General features: G+C 40.4%; 1 protein-coding gene across 1 annotated transcript in view; it reads left to right on the forward strand.

The window, feature by feature from the left end:
- Window positions 1-17,447, forward strand: part of htr2cl1 (5-hydroxytryptamine (serotonin) receptor 2C, G protein-coupled-like 1) — a 150,306-nt gene that overhangs the window by 128,776 nt on the left and 4,083 nt on the right. Inside the window, exons 3-4 of the mRNA XM_052145252.1 lie at window positions 241-877; window positions 16,639-16,839. Of these exons, the coding sequence (XP_052001212.1) occupies window positions 481-877; window positions 16,639-16,839 (598 nt within the window). The 5' untranslated portion in view covers window positions 241-480. The remainder of the gene's footprint in view (window positions 1-240; window positions 878-16,638; window positions 16,840-17,447) is intronic.

Consider the following 17,447-nt stretch of genomic DNA (forward strand, 5'->3'; position numbering starts at 1 on the left):
GATATCTTTACTGTGACAACTGAAAATGTATTCTGGAAGCCAAGTCAAACGTGCTTGTCAGTCACCCTTTAGACATAACCTAAAGCAAAGACACTGTTCATCACAGCCCAGAATTTTGTGAGGCTTTGATTCCTACTATTATTTTATCTGAGCTTCTGTCTGTGATAGTGTGTGTCTTAACCTCAAAGTGAATATTTTTGTAATTATTATTCTATGTGATTTTTTCACTGTGTTTTTCAGATATGGTCTCTGTGAACAGGATCCTGAGGCACAAACTAGAAACAAGAAATACTATGGATATCCTCAATGCAGTAAATTTCTCCTTCACATAGCATTTTGAGTGGATTGCTTCTCTCTTTTGTTCACAACTTCCAAAGTTCTCTTTCCATAAGTGGCAATCAACGGCCATGATTGGAAAGAGTTGAGATTGATACAGTGCCTAAAGTGGACAGAGAACAGAGAAAGGTAGCCACACAGAGTATGGGGGCACCTGGTGGGCCAGTTCTTGGTGAATTCGGTACTACAACATCCTCACTAGACATTGTTGGCTGGATGGTGTGGCCTGGTAATACCACCATGAGTCTGAACCAGAGTTTCTTTGGGACCGAATACAGCTTCAATCTCTCCGCATCCTCCTCCTCTTCATCCTCGCCTCATGGTGTGGAAAGGAAGGAACTAAAGGAAAAGAATTGGCCAGCTCTATTGATACTGGTGATTATCTTCTTGACAATTGGAGGGAATATCTTGGTTATTTTGGCTGTTTCACTGGAAAAAAAGCTGCAGAATGCAACAAACTTCTTCCTGCGCTCTCTCGCGGTGGCGGACATGCTGGTGGGCATCTTGGTCATGCCTATCTCGCTAATTAACATTCTGTATGGTAAGCACACAATTAAAATTCACTCTACTTGACCTTATCACTGCTAGACCATTGACTGCAGAGCAGGATTTGGCTGGAGTCAGGGCCATTTCTGACCATTTTGGCACCCTAGGCAAGATCCCTATTGGTGCACCTGTCTGGGAGGATTGTGTAGCGGTAACCTCCTCTTTGGCTCCCACTCAGTGGGTGGCGCCCTTTGTGACTGCCTAGTTCGCCTATGCCTAGAAACGGCTCTGCCTGGAGTGGTGAATCGTGGGTAGATATTACAAAAAATATCTCAGGTTGTTCTATAGACCTATGTGGAACTGTTTCTTAAGGAGTATAAAAATGCAAATTAGAGGCAAACTTTAGAATAATGCATCCAACTAAGACGTTTTTTTATCACCTATCAAGTTTTTGATTGCGAAAAGCCACTTTACCCCATGATGTAACATCCAGAGGAGCATTTCCCATTAAGACCCAGGGGCTTTTCACTGGTGCGAGGTAGCCCTTCTCCTCCAAATAACACGGCTCATTATACAAATGACAGGACAGAATCTACCTCGGTTAAATAACACATTTAATTGGTCTCTTTCCACCAAAACTCAAGAGATAATACCCTTATGCAAAAAGAAAAGATGGTTGATTTAGTTTGGATATTTTATATTATTTTAATTATGTGTGGTGCAGAGCACTGGCAAAGTTAGAAAAGGAAAGTGCCAGAGGTGGCAAGACTTAATGGCTTTAAAGCTTTGTAAAGTATTAAATCTACCTTGACAGGGTGTGAGAGATACTGAAATAGAGACAGGAAGAGAGAGACAGGCTGTGGGTGGAGCATTGAGAGAGACATAAACTTGTTTGGAATTGCACAGAAATATCGCCTTTGGCAGTATTCAGATCGTTTTCAGGTCCAGCCACCTCTGAGCAACTGAGCTGTCTGCTTAAGAGTATTTCTGGCTGTTGCTTTCTATTTAAGGGGCCACACTGCCCATCTCTCCCGCTCCAACTTTACCCTCTGCCTTGACAATCTTTGGGCCAAATGTTTAGCCGAACTCTCTCAGACTCCATTCTGTATTGATTGTGGAATATGTCCTAGCTTTAAATGATCTTCACTTGATGTCAGCTGTAGATAGTGCACATGATGAGCTTGCATTTGTCAGTTTGAGAGGAGAGGACATTATTGATTAATAGAAAGAGATATTGATCAGTAAAGCAACCTGCAGACCCTCCGAGCAAACAAAGCATTGGAAAAGAGGCGATTAAGGGGCGGGAGAGTACAAGACTCTCCTACATGTATGCACAAAGACACACAATGGAATGCATATAGATTTGTGTGTGCACACATACCACATACAGTAAAACCATCTATATATAAACATAAGCATGCATTCAACATACAAACACATGTTAATGTTTATACATTGGGGTCCAAATGCCTGATACCACAAATTTAGATTTGATTTAATTTTTTTCAAATTACACATTTTAAATTAGAATACACATAATACACATTACAAATTGGGTTCCCTATTTATCACTCACTCGACATTGGGAGCCCTAGACACCTCAGATCTTTGAGAAAAGGTCAATGGGAATTGGTGAGTGGAATTTGTATGCCACTCCCCCGGACATACGGGTATTAAAGGAGCTGGCTCCCAACCACTCATTCAGATATTTTCTTCGGAGACGAGTGGTTGTGTCAGCAGACAGCTGTACTCTCTGCTGGTCCATTCAACTCTAAAGAAGCATTGCTGTTGGATATATGGCGCATTTTAGCGGCTTTCTCTCCTTCTGTGCGATTGATGCAGAGTATCATCGATCCCCCAGAACGAATAGGAAAGGAAAAGAACACCTTCCTCGGTGCATATAATGGCCCGAGACAAAAAAATGAATATTTGGGGCGTTGGGGGAGGCTACATGCAGTCCAAGTGCATCTGCTATTATGCATGCAGTAGCCTGCTTGCACTTGCATCGGCAGTTCACGTAACACAGTTCAGCTGTAGTGGCATATTGTATAGGGACCATTTGTGTCACTATATCGACACAACGTCGAGTGAGTGACAGATAGGGAACATCTCGGTTACTGCCATAACTTCCGTTCCCTGATGGAGGGAACGAGACGTTGTGTGCCTCTTGCCACAATGCTCTACTACCCGCTGAAATGTCCATGACCCTGTCTCGGCTCCTCAGCACAAAACCTGAATAAGTGGTTGCGAGCCAGCTCCTTTTATACCCATATGTCCGGGGGAGTGGCATGCAAATTCCACTCACCAATTACCATTGGCCTTTTCTCAAAGATATGAGGTGTTTGGGGCTCCCAAGAGTGACCCCTAGTGTCACTACATCGACACAATGTTTCGTTCCCTCAATAGGGAACAGCACTGACGTGCGGTCTGGGTAGGCAAACTAGGCACTGCCTACCCTGCCAAAATTCAAAAATAAAATGTTTATTAAATAATAAACTTGTATTTGTATTTTTACTTTTTATTCTTGTGATTTATATATGCAATATGTGTATTATTCCAATTGTTTAGACGTTATGATGACAAATGTAGCAGTTACGCATAATCAACTAAAAACATATGGTAGAATAAGCAGTGCTTTTACTATCCATTCATTGCAGACGACAAGCGGAAAACCCATGTTGCGCATGCGCACTTCGATCCTGTATTCTTTAACATGTACGGCAAAAAGCACAAATCTGCTGTGCCTTTTGACGTAAATATGTTATGCCCGTAATCATCTCCGTTACGTATCAGACATGGACCAATAAAAATCTAGATATTTCTGGACATTTGCGTAGCTAACGTCATTACACCACAGCTAGCGTACATGCCTAATCCCTGCCAAATTCAAAATGACAGAACACCGGCCGTAATCACGGAATTAGGACATTTTATAACCAAATATGAGTTAATTGCAAGAGGGAGGTCTACGCCAGCCTTAGATGGACTAGCACAGCAAAAGGGCACAAAAATTATCCGATCATTTCAAACTGATTGGTATGTAAGAAAAGATTGGCTATGTGGCTGTTCTAACAATCAGCGGCTGTACTGCTATCCCTGCCTGCTTTTTTCAACCTGTCAGACTGTTTGGACTTCAGCAGGATATTGTGATTTGAACAACCTGCCCGCAGCTTTAACCAAGCATGAAAAGTCGTCAGCTCACATCCAGTGTCAAATTACACTGAAAACCTTTGGAAAATCTCGGATCAACCTTGCACTTGATGAGCAAAGGAAGCTGAATATAACCTACCACAATGAAAAGGTAAAGGAAAACCGTGAGGATTTGAAGGATCTGATAAATGCGTAACGTTCACTGTTTACGCGCTTGTGTGTGTGTGTGCGTGTGAGAGAGAGAGAGAGAGAGTACACGATATACATCCTGATTTGTACATTTCTTGATATGCTGCGCTTGTGCGTAACGTTCACTGTTTACGCGCTTGTGTGTGTGTGTGTGTGTGTGTGTGTGTGTGTGTGTGTGTGTGTGTGAGAGAGAGAGAGAGAGAGTACACGATATACATCCTGATTTGTACATTTCTTGATATGCTGCGCTTGTGCGTAACGTTCACTGTTTACGCGCTTGTGTGTGTGTGTGTGTGTGTGTGTGTGTGTGTGTGAGAGAGAGAGAGAGAGAGAGAGAGAGAGAGAGAGAGAGAGAGAGAGAGAGAGAGTGTGTGTACACGATATACATCCTGATTTGTACATTTCTTGATATGCCGCACTTGTGCGTAACGTTTAAATCAGGTAATCTGGCTTTCATAACTCAGTGCCTAGCCTCTGGGGGCATTCACACAAGCACTTTTGGTGCGCACCCCGGTTCGAATGACGTCAGAGTTCGGTTTGTTTGGATGATGTGAACGCTGTCTTCCGAACTCGGGTGCGCACCCGCGAACCGTACTCGGGTCCGCTTAAAAAGGTGGTCTGGGGTACGGTTCATGTGAACTCCAGTACGGTTCGCCGCTGATATGAACGCAATCGAACCAAACCGCGGAAGTGAACCGCTATTGATGACGTATAATGTGGTCGTCAGTCTCACACGCGTCACTTTCAAAATGAGCGGAAAGAGTTTACTTTCGTGCGTGCGTGCATGCGTGCGGCAGACAGACGCAAGTGTGTTTCTGTATCTTGATGTTGAAAACAAAACCAAAGGTTAAAAAAGAAAAACAAATGTGAACCGAGCAAGTCTATTCATTGAATTTTGACGCCTTTTCATTTCACGGTTATCAAGCAACACGATTACGCACCAGCTGCAGCTTGATGACGCAAGCGTACCGCGGTTCGGATACAAATATATAATGTGAACACAGTCCATCGGGGGCAGGGGGGAGGGGGGAAGCAATCGAACTCGGGTTCGGAACAGGCAATCGAACCAAGTGTGAAAGCCCCCTAAGACATCACCGCACGTCACTGGGGAACAGAGGTTACGACAATAACCGAAATGTTATCAGCAATTTAAAAAAGTTACCACACACAAAAATTAACATAACTTTCAGAATTTCTTAGTATTTGGTATGCCCCTCTTTTGATTTAATGACAGCATGCACAATGTCACAGATTTGCTTACATGATTAATGACATACTGTAGAAATAGTGCAGAATTTTAGATATGCAATACAATTTCTTTGTTTAACATTTCTTTGTTATACATTTTAAAACTTTGTTTGTTTAAAGGTTTAAATGAAAAAAGAAAATGCTGATTTTCAGTGTGGCCACAAATTTTTGGTCCCCACTGCGCATACTCTACAAAATAATAGCAAAATGTTTGTGTCATACCCATGCACTTCTTGGGTTTTGGCTTTTTACAACCACCGGAGAAAGATACACCTACACACAGAGATTGAACAGATAAAGATGGCGTGGAGGGACTGCTACATGTCTGCTTGTTGTCATAAACAGTGAGCCTGTGATGGCCATTACCAGCAAGCTGTCAGAGCAAAATATCATCAACTGTTGGAATGTGTGAATGTGTACACTGAGACACCCACATGCCTATGAATGCACTCTCACACATGAATGAATGCTTTCACACTCACACACTCAAGAATGCCTATCCTCACACAAACACATAAACACATGTACACACAAACTGACATAAAGATTATTTTCTCACAGCAGCTGATGCGAAAATGATGGATTTCACTCACCTCATTTCATTTACAGTGTCTAATAGTGTGTGTGTTTTTGCATGTGTTTGTGTGTGTGTGTGTGTGTTTTTGCATGTGTTTGTGTGTGTGTGTGTGTGTGTGTGTGTGTGTGTGTGTGTGTGTGTGAGAGAGAGAGAGAGAGAGAGAGAGAGAGAGAGAGACAGAGCATTGTAGCCGCATATTAAAATACATGTGGGTGTTTGAATGTGCATGTATGTGTGCAAGTGAGGCAGACATCGTGATTAAGCAGGCATGAGACTTTCGAAGAAACAGCCATCTGACCTTGGAGGTTGTTTCAGTCAGTTTAATCTCGGTGTGAGTCGGGTTTTGAGTTCCAGTGTGTCATCCCAAAAAGAGATGAAAAACAGATTGAGATATGGGGTTTATGATGGAGTGGCATGACTTTTCCACATGTATTACTGTCTGGGGAAAGCAAAGAAACCATATCTTTGTTGAAAAACAGAGTAATGAGAATATCATCTGAGAAAACCATTAGAGTGATTATATTTTCACTTTGGGGAAAACAGTAATTGCGGCAGTTTACTGGTGAAATGAACACCAGATGCTCTAAAAACAACAATTTATTTTATAAACTTTCACTCAAATCATGAGTAAAATGGCAGAATATCAGTTCAGAACAATTTACTTTTCCTGCCTTTTCCTTACACAATGCTACCTTTATGACATCAAAACACTTTTACTATAGTGCAGGACTTGTAAGACGATCAGGGCCAGCCCATGGTTTTATGAGGCCATGGATGAAATTATGAAAATGGGACGCACCTGTGTAAATATTTCCTTAGAACCACTGCAAATGTGAGAGTGGATTTGTTTGTTTTTTAGTTTTTATTTTTAAGGGAAAGCATTCAAAAATAAGCACTCTGCTGCTGAGTAGTTGATAAATAACATTATTCCTCAACATGAAGATGTTAGGTTAAAATGTACATAAATGTATTAGGGAAAGTGTGTATTTTAGGTGCTGTGACAGGATTTCTTTTTTTTTCCACCATTTAATAACCTTTCACGTTGAGAACTACAAATAAACTAGTGTGTAAAGCATTCCTTTACAATAAGGATCTATTTGTTAACTTCAGTAAATGCATTAGGTATTATGAACTAACAATGAACAATATAATTTTACAGCATTTATTAATCTTGGTTAATGTTAATTTGTAAAATCACAGTGGTTCATTGTTTGTTAATGTTGGTTCATATTGCATTAATGAATGTTAACATATATAACTTTTAATGTTAAAAATGCATTACTATATATAAGATGAGCCAAAATTATTTTGTAAGTTAACTAATGTAGTTAATGTTAACAAATACAACCATATTGTAAAGTTGTACCCAATTCAGCCCACAAAATAAAATGCTGTTTAAAATAGTTTTAGATGAAAAAGTATCTCACAAAACGGAACACCGCTGACAATTCTTGAAAATTCATGTCATCTACCCACATAACTATGCATAAATGTTTTAGTGCAACAACAACAAAAGAAATCTAGAAAAACTAAAAGTTGTCAAGAAAAAAATTTGAATAGTAGAAAAATCAGGTAGCTGCAGCAATGTGGGGGAAAAATATGTAGAAATAAAATTATATATTTTAAATGGATCCTATAAACACAACACCATGCATGTAAATGCATGTTAAGTATAAACATAAACCTCTTAGAGAGCAGATTTGTAGATAGGATAGTTTGGAGATTTTGCAGATTAATTGCTCATATTATTACTCTGCGTGATGTTTTTTGGGTCTTTTTGTCGGCAGTGTCTGAATTCCTACCCCAGATTATTCTTGCCAAAATGTGACATGTCTTATGCTTTGACAAGCTCTGTTTCTGCCATCTGTTAAGCAAAGTAAGCCACACATTTATATGTTTATTGACTTATTTTCTGCATTTCTGTCAGGAGCATTATTCAGCGAGATTCAGTGCATTCTGTGTCTAATAATACTGTGATTAGATGTAGTGCTCATGTACCCAGCAATGCATCGAGGTATAATAAATTTAGCACAGTACTGTGTATTGCTTAAAGCTTTACTGTTTGCTGATTTTATTTACACTGCTATTATTGTAATTGTTTTAACTTTCATTTATTTGTTGTTTGGTAATTATATACAGCACATCTTATTATTAATATGTAGTTTTTAGTTATCACGACATTGTGATTTGCATGTTCAAAGATAATTTCCATGCACGCTTCTTGCATTGATTGCATGAGCTATGAAATACTTAGAGCTACAGGGAATTTTTAAATAAAATTATACAATGTTTCTTCTGATTCTTCTACATTTTCATGGGGCCCAACAGACACCTTGGGGCCCTAAATGGACACCTATATCACGTGTAGGATGGGCCAGCCCTGAACATTATACATTTTACCATTTGCACTACATAGCCAACTATATTTATAAGCTTGTTCTAATGTGGTCAAAAAACAACTGAATGCGAGTCGAAACACAAGCAGAAGGTGTCATAGAAGCACCATAAAAACGACATGGTTGCTTCAATAATTGCGTTGACAACTGCGCCTTGATTACACAATCAGTTAGGTTTAGGATTTTATGAAGGGAGGTAGGGAGGATTTGTTGATTTAAAACTCAATAGAGCATTAAACTCCAAAACGTCTTATTTTATAAAGCTTACATTTGCTTTTTATGACACTATAGGTTGGGTTTAGGTTAAGGTTTAGAGTAGGCAGGTATGTTCCGCTTCTGTCACTCACTCGACGTTGTGTCGATTGTAGTGACACAAGGGGTCTGTTCTGAGAGCCTCATGTACCTCTGAACTTGAACTTGAGAAAAGGCCAATGTCAAGTTGGCAGACAGAATTTGCATGCCCCGCCCCGGACATACGGGTATAAAGGGAGCGGGCGAGCGAATGCCAGACAGATGTTTCTTCGGAGCCGAACGGTTGTGTGATCAGCAAGCTGTGTGACACACGACTGCCTCACCCACCTCTGCAAGAGAGCTTGCTGTTGGATCTGACGGCGCATTCCAGTGGCTTTCTCCTCTCTGCACGCCGTGCAGACTCTGCCCCTGGGCACTTCGACAGCGCTTCTCTTATAAAAGAGTTGACTTCTCTGAATGAGTTCATTTTCCCCTAAAAGAGTTTGATTCTGGTAAAAGAGCAACATACACAAGCGAGCGTTGAATGTCCTTTTCAGGACGCGTCTTTATAAAGATGCCCTTCCGCCGCTGTGTAGTTCCTGGGTGCGGTCGATTTCTCTCCACTTCTGACAGTCATAAAAGCTGTCTCGTGTGCCTGGGCTGCGAACACACGCAGACAGCGTTTTATGAATGCTTTATGTTCTCAGTGCGAGAACATAGCCTTGGCAACATTGCGGTCGCGGCTTTCTTTTCTCACGAGAGAAAGACACTTCAGTCGCCCCCTTGTCGTTCCTTCTTCCCACGGGATTGAGGAAGACCCGGCTGGCTTTGAAGCCAATTTGGGGATGATGACGGGCCCGGAACCGAACTCCTCGCCCGTCCGCTCTCATTACCCTGGACGGTGCCGTGGCCCACGGGTACAAAGAGGTCCCTATGGTGGACAGAGCAGTTGCGAGCCACCTGGCGGGACCAAGGCCTGTAGGTCAACGTCGTCACTGACTGCGAAAGCCTACAGCGCCACAGGACAGGCCACCTCCTTCTTGCATGCCATGGCTCTCCTGCAAGTACACCAAGCCAAGGCACTAAAAGATCTGCACCTGGGTAGTCCCAATCCTGACGTGCAGCAGGAACTGTGCTCTGCCACCAACCTCGCTCTCAGAGCTACGAAGATCACAGAGCAAGCACTTCTGCTGATTCCAGGAACGCCATCTTTGACTGAACTTGGTCGAGATGTGCAACGTTGACAAAGCCCGCTTCCTCAAAGCCCCCATCTCCCAGTTCGGTCTCTTCGGTGACACCGTCGACCACTTCGACCGGACCGGGCCCCGCCTGCGTTGGCACATCAACTGCCTTGTGTTGTTGGCTGTACTCCTGCCCTGCGGAGATTTTTCCCGCTGATTCAGGGCAAGCACATCTTGATTCATTCAGACAGCACCGCCACGGTAGCGTACATAAATCTCCAAGGTGGCGTACGCTCCTGTCACATGTCACAACTCGCCCGCCATCTCCTCCTTTGGAGTCAGCCGCGACTCAGGTCACTGCTCACCACTCATATCCCTGGCGACCGCAACACGACGACGGACGCGCTGATTTGGGGCCGCTTCGGCAGTGCACAGATAGACCTCTTTGCCTCAGAGGTACGCGAGGCTCTCAGAAGAGACCCCTCGTTTCACTACAATCGACACAACATCTCGTTCCTTCCATCGGGGAACGGAGGTTACAACAGTAACCAAGACGTTTTATTCCTTTAAAATTCTATACAGCATTAACTTAAAAACCTCATCTGTTCAGGAGAAAATATAACTCGCTTTCAGCACCACTAAAACATTTAAAACAAAGTGAAAATTTCACTTCTGAAATGCAGTGATACTGTACATAAAAGAAATCATAATGTCATTTTGCAAATATGTGACAACAGTTGTGTTATTTTCATGGGATAAGGCTCACTTATACTGTCTTAGCCTTTAGCCCTTTTAAATCAACAGGATGCCTGTGCCAGAGCCCATGTCCAATCTAGCGGTTCTGGGCTGTAAAAATTGGCACTGCTCTGGTCACTTACACCTGCTAGTCTTCAACCATGTCAGTGGCTGAGGGGCATTATAATGCCCTCTACATATAAACATGTAGAGCAACAACAACTTAGTCTGGTTAGACTGATGAGTACAAAACTAGATTCCTCCAATTTTTGTGAACAAAGCATTCTAAACTGTTGTGATGTGACATTTGATCTATTTCTGATATTTTGTCTGAATTAAATTATTTTGGATGCTAAAATTTTTTCTCAAAATTATTAGTAAAACTCACAAACAAAGAAAATGATGTACATTGTTTTCTGTGGGCATGTTATGTATTAACTTTGTCAGTTTTGTTATTGTTTGCCTTTCAAGTCACTGGGAAAGCTGGCTGTTCTGAAAAGTGAGAGGGTTTGATAGAGCTTCCTCTGCGAAACACCAGCATTATAACTATTTTGGAGGAAGAGAGTATAAGAGAACCCATATTTATAACTGAGTGAAAGTGTTTTTCTGGGCAGTGTGTGTCAGTCATAAGCAAAGCTATGAGCCAAGTTGTTTATCACAGACATCTTAAAAATGTTGAAAGTCAGAGCTTAATGAGTCCATTGCCTTTCAGTCAGTTATATCAGTGATGCATAAACATAAACAGATGATTTTTCATTTTTGTATTGTGTTTCAACACACCCTCCATTTCTGTCTGCACTGAGATAGAAATTAATCCACTATACATGTAAATGTAGGCTAAGTTATCAGTTGTTTCAGTTAATCAAAGCAAGATGCAAAGGGTCTTATGCAGCTGGACCAATCAAGAGATGAAAGGCAGTTATATTGAAGAGTGTGTGTATGTGTGTGTGTATGTTTCTATCATCAACATGATGATTAAATCATGTGACATGAGAGAATATATCGCCCGATGCCATGTTAATTATGTTTTGACTCGCACCACAGTTCAGTTAAAAATAGTCCAGCATGCCCACTGATGATGAAGTTAACAGTTGGATGTGCCATAACTTCATTCATTTAAAAAAAGACAAAACAGAAGTCATTGTATTCTAAAAAAAGGACCACATTTTTAAGGTGAACACCTATCTTTACTCCAGGGATCTAAAGACTAAAAATCAGTCAGGAGTCTTGCTGTTATTTTAGAATCATACCTTAGTGGCACTAGTCAAATCAAAGAAATAATTAAATCAGACTATTATCATCTAAAAAATATAGCAAGAATTAGGTGCCTCATTTCCAAACAAGACTTAAGATTAACTTCTTCACGCATTCATTACCAGCAAGATAAACTCATGCAATGGGCTCCTCACCAGAATTCCAAAAATACCATTAGACAGCTGCAGCTTATACAGAATGCTGCTGCCAGGATCCTGACCAGAAATTAAAAACTGAGCATATCACCCCAATCCTCATGTCTTCACACTGGCTTCCAGTCACATTTAAAATAAAGTACTATTACTCAAAATTGGAAAAATGAATCTTAGAAATGTTGTCTCTGAAAATTGTAACACTGTTTGTATACAAGGGTGGATCTCATGCACTCTTTTTTCCCTTTTCCTGTTAGAATGTGCAGCCATTTAGGGGCTACAAAGGAATTAAGCCTTCATTTGGGGGTTGAATCTGACTAAATCACCTGCTCCATGCTTTACACCATCCACCACACCTCCAACACCTTTACTGTATATCCCATTTCTTTCTCCGTATTTTTTGTCCTGTAATCTGAAACCTCATGAATCTGTTGCAGTCATTTTTTCTCATTTAGGGGAAGGGTAATCACATGCACTCTGGGCTATATCAGTGGACAACAGAGCAGAGTTTGAATGGGAACCATCCGGAGAGATATGGACAAATACTCGAGGAGAGGAAAACCCCTTGCTCGCCATCTGTGTCAAAACATTTGCCAGTCTTATGCTGGCAAAAAAAAAAACCTTGGCTTCAGATCTCCTGACAAGGTGTCCTGAGCTCCACAGCGCTGTCTGGGTTTGGTCCAGTCTCCTTCTGCCCATGATTGGAGTGCCTTCGCTTGTCCTGGACTCCAATAAAACATTAAATTGACAGTGAATCATGCCTTGTGTAGCGCTAATGTCATCCGAACCCTCAGACATGCCCCTTGAGACCTGTAGACCTTTCTGTAAGAGTACCTGACCCTGCATTAGAGCATGTCCTCTCCGAGGGACGTTTTCATTTTGCCACTTCTGTCACCTAAAAGCCTATCAATTGAAGTCTGAAATTTTGTATTAAAGGCATCATCTCTTGTCCCCATCTCATGTTTTGTTCAATGTGTTCTGAAATAAAAGTTAGCTAAAGTTGAATGTTGGTCCTCAAAAAAGTATTGATAAATTGATTGGGCTGTTTGCTAAGAGCAAGCCACTTCTGTCACCTAAAAGCCTATTAATTGAAGACTCCCCATCTCTTTCATTCAATGTTTGCTGAACTAAAAGTTAACATAAGTTTAATTACAAAATCTTGATACATTTTTAGTGCTGTTTGCTAAGAGCAAGCATCCCTAATACTTTTGCTAGTATTGATTGTTCCATCACACTATGAATTTGGCAACAGTAGGAAGTTTTGCCGCTGAAATTGGTCTGTGCTTGCCGAAATTCGAATTAATTGCCCCCAGTGGCTGAAGATGGAAGAGTTGTTGAACATATGGGCATGTGTGAGCTCCAGTTTCTGGGTGAAATGTCTTTTTTTTTTTTTTTTTTTTTATTGTAATAGTCAAAAGGAATGCATATTTTATTAACTCTGCTCCATAAACCAAACCCCAACCTAACCATAAGTGGAGTAGAATTATTGTTTTAGAGTGAAAATGCATCCTTCAAATTGCACTAACCATTGTTTACATGAATGTAATTACTTCCCACAAGACTAGAACCTATGTCTCTGAGGTTAATCATGCAACAAGTTTAGTATCACTAGAGGGAAATGTGTCCACTCTTAAATTGATGCAAAAATGTCTGCTAGGGGCTGATATGGGTACTTGTCAAGAATTTGGCTCAATGGGGTTGATTTCAAGGTAAATTAATTTTCAGAAGCAACATGTTGATATCCTGTGTGATAATATCCTCAGTGTTAGGGATTTGAACAAACCCTTAACACAAAGTATTAAACTTGTCCCACACTGTTTGTGATGCGGACATGAATGGTATCTCAAATGGTACCTCGTGCAATTTGACAATCCCAGGGGTGCAGATAGCCCCTAATAATTTTTCTCTAGCACTGAACTCTTTCTGTATTGCAGTTACTACCATACTACTCTTGATGTTTCTGCAATATATACTCACTGAGCACTTTATTAGGAACAATACGGTCCTTATAAAGTGCCCGACATGGACTTCTACAGTTGCAGCTCTGCCTCATATCCGCCTGAAGGTTCGATGTGTTGTGCAGTCTAAGATGCTATTCTGCTCACTGCAATTGTACAGAGTGGTTATCTGAGTTACCGTAGCCTTTTTTTTCAACTCGAATCAGTCTGGCCATTCTCCATCGACCTCTCTTATCAACAAGGTGTTTCCGTCCGCAGAACTGCCGCTCAATAGAGGTTTTTTTGTTTTGTTTTTGCACAATTCTGAGTAAACTCTAGAGACTGTTGTGCATGAAAATCCCAGGAGATCAGCATTTACAGAAATACTCAAACCAGCCCGCCAGGCGCCAACAATCATGTCACAGTCCAAATCACTGAGATCACACTTTTTCCCTATTCTGATGGTTGATGTTAAGTATAACTGCTCCTGACCCGTATCTGTATGATTTTATGCATTGCACTACTGCCACATGATTGGCTGATTAGATAATCTCATGAATTAGTAGGTGTACAGGTATTCCTAATAAAGTCCTGAGTGAGTGTATACTCTAGATATGTTTGAAATAGTAATGTCATGTGATAGTATGCTATTCCAAACAGCAACAGTAGGGTTGCAACCCTTTCTGTAAAATACAGGATCGTCCTGTACTTAAAGATGAAACAATGTGTCCCATATAGAATCCATACGGGATTCTATTTGTCTCGAATTTAAGCTGGTCTGATGGCACCATGGGGAAATCATTCAAGATCATTAATTTAACCTTGATATATGTTGAAAGTTTTGCCTACTGTGGGTAAGGGACCATCTGAAAAGTCCACATATTGTGCTGAAACATGCTGAAACTGTGCAGGATGTGGGAAGGGACCGCCTGAAAATGTCAGCCAGCTCGTGAATGAATAAGCTGTATTTACTTTTGTTTTTTATGTCTTCAGTTAAAGCAGCTGTTTTAACATGCAATAGGTTCCAAATATTTAGCCTAGATATACCGTATAACCCTTAAAACAAAGATTAATATGCATGTGCTCGAGAAATTCGTTAACTTTAAGTCATGAGCCAGGACATTTGCATTTTTGGCAAAACTCTTTTTTTAAAGAACTCGTGCTACGAACTTTGCCATATCTAACAACTATTTGTTTCTTTCTTATGCTATTGGCACCTATTTACGCATATTTACAGCATGATAAATAAGCTAAAAAAAAGTTTAAAAATATATATATATTTTAAACGCTTTGAACTACAGAAAGGTAAAAGGGACAAAATAGTGTTTGTTTGTTTGTTTGTTTTTTCAACCATGTTTGAAAATACATAGTATTAAAAGCACACAATTTGTGACCTTTAATCAGCATATCTGAGGCTGAAACAAAAGTTAGAATTGTATTTTTATTTTTGGTAATAATTAAATATTAACTATATAAATACTGTATCAACTCATAGATGTACACTAGCTTTACACTAGACTGGGCATCAGTAGCTGACGCTGATATCGTTGAAATAGTATTCAGTAAGTGATTAGAGAGTTTAAGTGTACATGCTACGGAGAGCGCTCCTGATGTCACCTGTATTTTTCATATTTCTTACAGGTAAGCTGATGATAATTAATACTGTAGTAATGCACAACAATATTATGTTTCTGTAGAGCTTTAGTTGGTACCCGTAATTTGCACACGCATTTCTCATCTCGTGGTCCGATTCTGAGCGCAATATAGCCGAGGATGCCACAGACCACCATATTTGACCCACCCTGCCAGGACTGAACAGCCCTTAAACATGCTGAACATGCGCGTGATAACACCGCACATCTGGATATAGGATGCAGAATGCCAATTATACCGCTCATCAACATCAGTTGATGAGTATTTGATTAATTACTGCTAAAATGATCAGTTAAACATAAACAACACTCTTTAAGTACAATTATTTTTACAACCCACTTTCATTGGCCGGAGTTTTGTGAATGAAGCGCAATTTTTAATGAGACTGATTTAAATAGAAAGGAGGCGTGTAAGGAAAGAAAATAAATTACACTGATTTCATAAAAATATAGAAGATGGCACGCTAAACGTGATTGCAGGTGGTTAGTGAATAAGATGCAGGCATTCACGCTGAAATACCACGTGCAAAAGTGCCGCAACTGTTTAGTGAATCTGCCCCAAAATGTTTTATTTTTCGATATTTATGTGTCCACAAAGGTCTGGGCCAAGCCCCGAGTAGCCAATGATAGAAATGACTTTTTTAAGCAATCACTACACTCTTCCTGGCAAATTTGCACGGGCAAGCACTACTCAAATTTTCTTCAGAAAATGTACACATTTATTCTCAAAATTATTGTTATGCAAACCATTATAATAGAAGATTTCAGGTTTTATCACTGTAGATCCAGTATGACTGTGTGCCTTTCTCTATTTCTCTGACTGTCTCTCTCTCTCTCTCTCTCTCTCTCTCTCTCTCTCTCTCTCTCTCTCTCTCTCATCCTTGAGCCTACACAACTCTAAATGACTTGCTTTTTACATAACCTGACTGGGTCTTAATGTTGGTTCTGTCAAGCCTTCGGACATAACACAGCCTTACTGACTTCTTTCTTTCTTTTTCTCTAAAAAGACCAGCTTAAGCAGCATGCAATTCCCATGTTAGTCTAGACTGGTAAGTGCTGGTTTGGTGCTGCTCTCATTAAGAATGTTTACAAATCTCTCTTTTGTTCTCTCTAGATTATGCCTGGCCATTGCCCAGTGCTCTTTGTCCTATTTGGATATATCTGGATGTGCTCTTCTCCACTGCTTCCATCATGCACCTGTGTGCCATTTCTCTCGACCGCTACGTGGCCATACGCAATCCAATCGAGCACAGCCGGTTCAACTCCCGCACCAAGGCCATGTTGAAGATTGCTGCAGTCTGGACCATTTCAATAGGTCAGAGAAACATTTAAAGACATTAAATTATCTGGTAATCTGAATAAAATGTGGTATTTTTTTTAAATGATCCTGGGGGTTGAATGGAATGATGCAGCAACCCCACATTACCAGCATTACAGGAGGAAATGCTGTAAAATGCCTTGTAAGTTCAGGGAGAAACACACCATTACCTTCAAAAATCAATAGAGGTCTTTAGATCAAAGAGTTCTATTAAACCATTCATACCCAATAAATTCAATTTCTGTCCACTGCAACCAGTTGCCCTTTTGAATTCATTGGAATCTGTTAGTATTTCACAGGACCCCTGAGAACCCCACACTTATGTTGTGTGGTTTTCCAAGGTTACAAGAGCCTCAAAATCTGTTTTAGAGACCACTCATTAGAGCAATAATGAAAATGAATCATAATGACATTCTTTAAATTAGTTTGTTTGGTAATTTTCTCCATTGTTAAGAGCAGTTCACGAAGAACGTTTTCTAATTTTCATTCATTTAATGTTGAAGATTGTTTTAGAAATCAGTAATCTGTAGTAAAGATCACCACTTACTGTTCAAAGTAAAGCACACATAATGTTAACTTTTCAATTACTTTGTATGGAATGCCAA

Source organism: Xyrauchen texanus, chromosome 2 (assembly GCF_025860055.1).
Source record: "Xyrauchen texanus isolate HMW12.3.18 chromosome 2, RBS_HiC_50CHRs, whole genome shotgun sequence".
NCBI classification, from domain to species: domain Eukaryota; kingdom Metazoa; phylum Chordata; class Actinopteri; order Cypriniformes; family Catostomidae; genus Xyrauchen; species Xyrauchen texanus.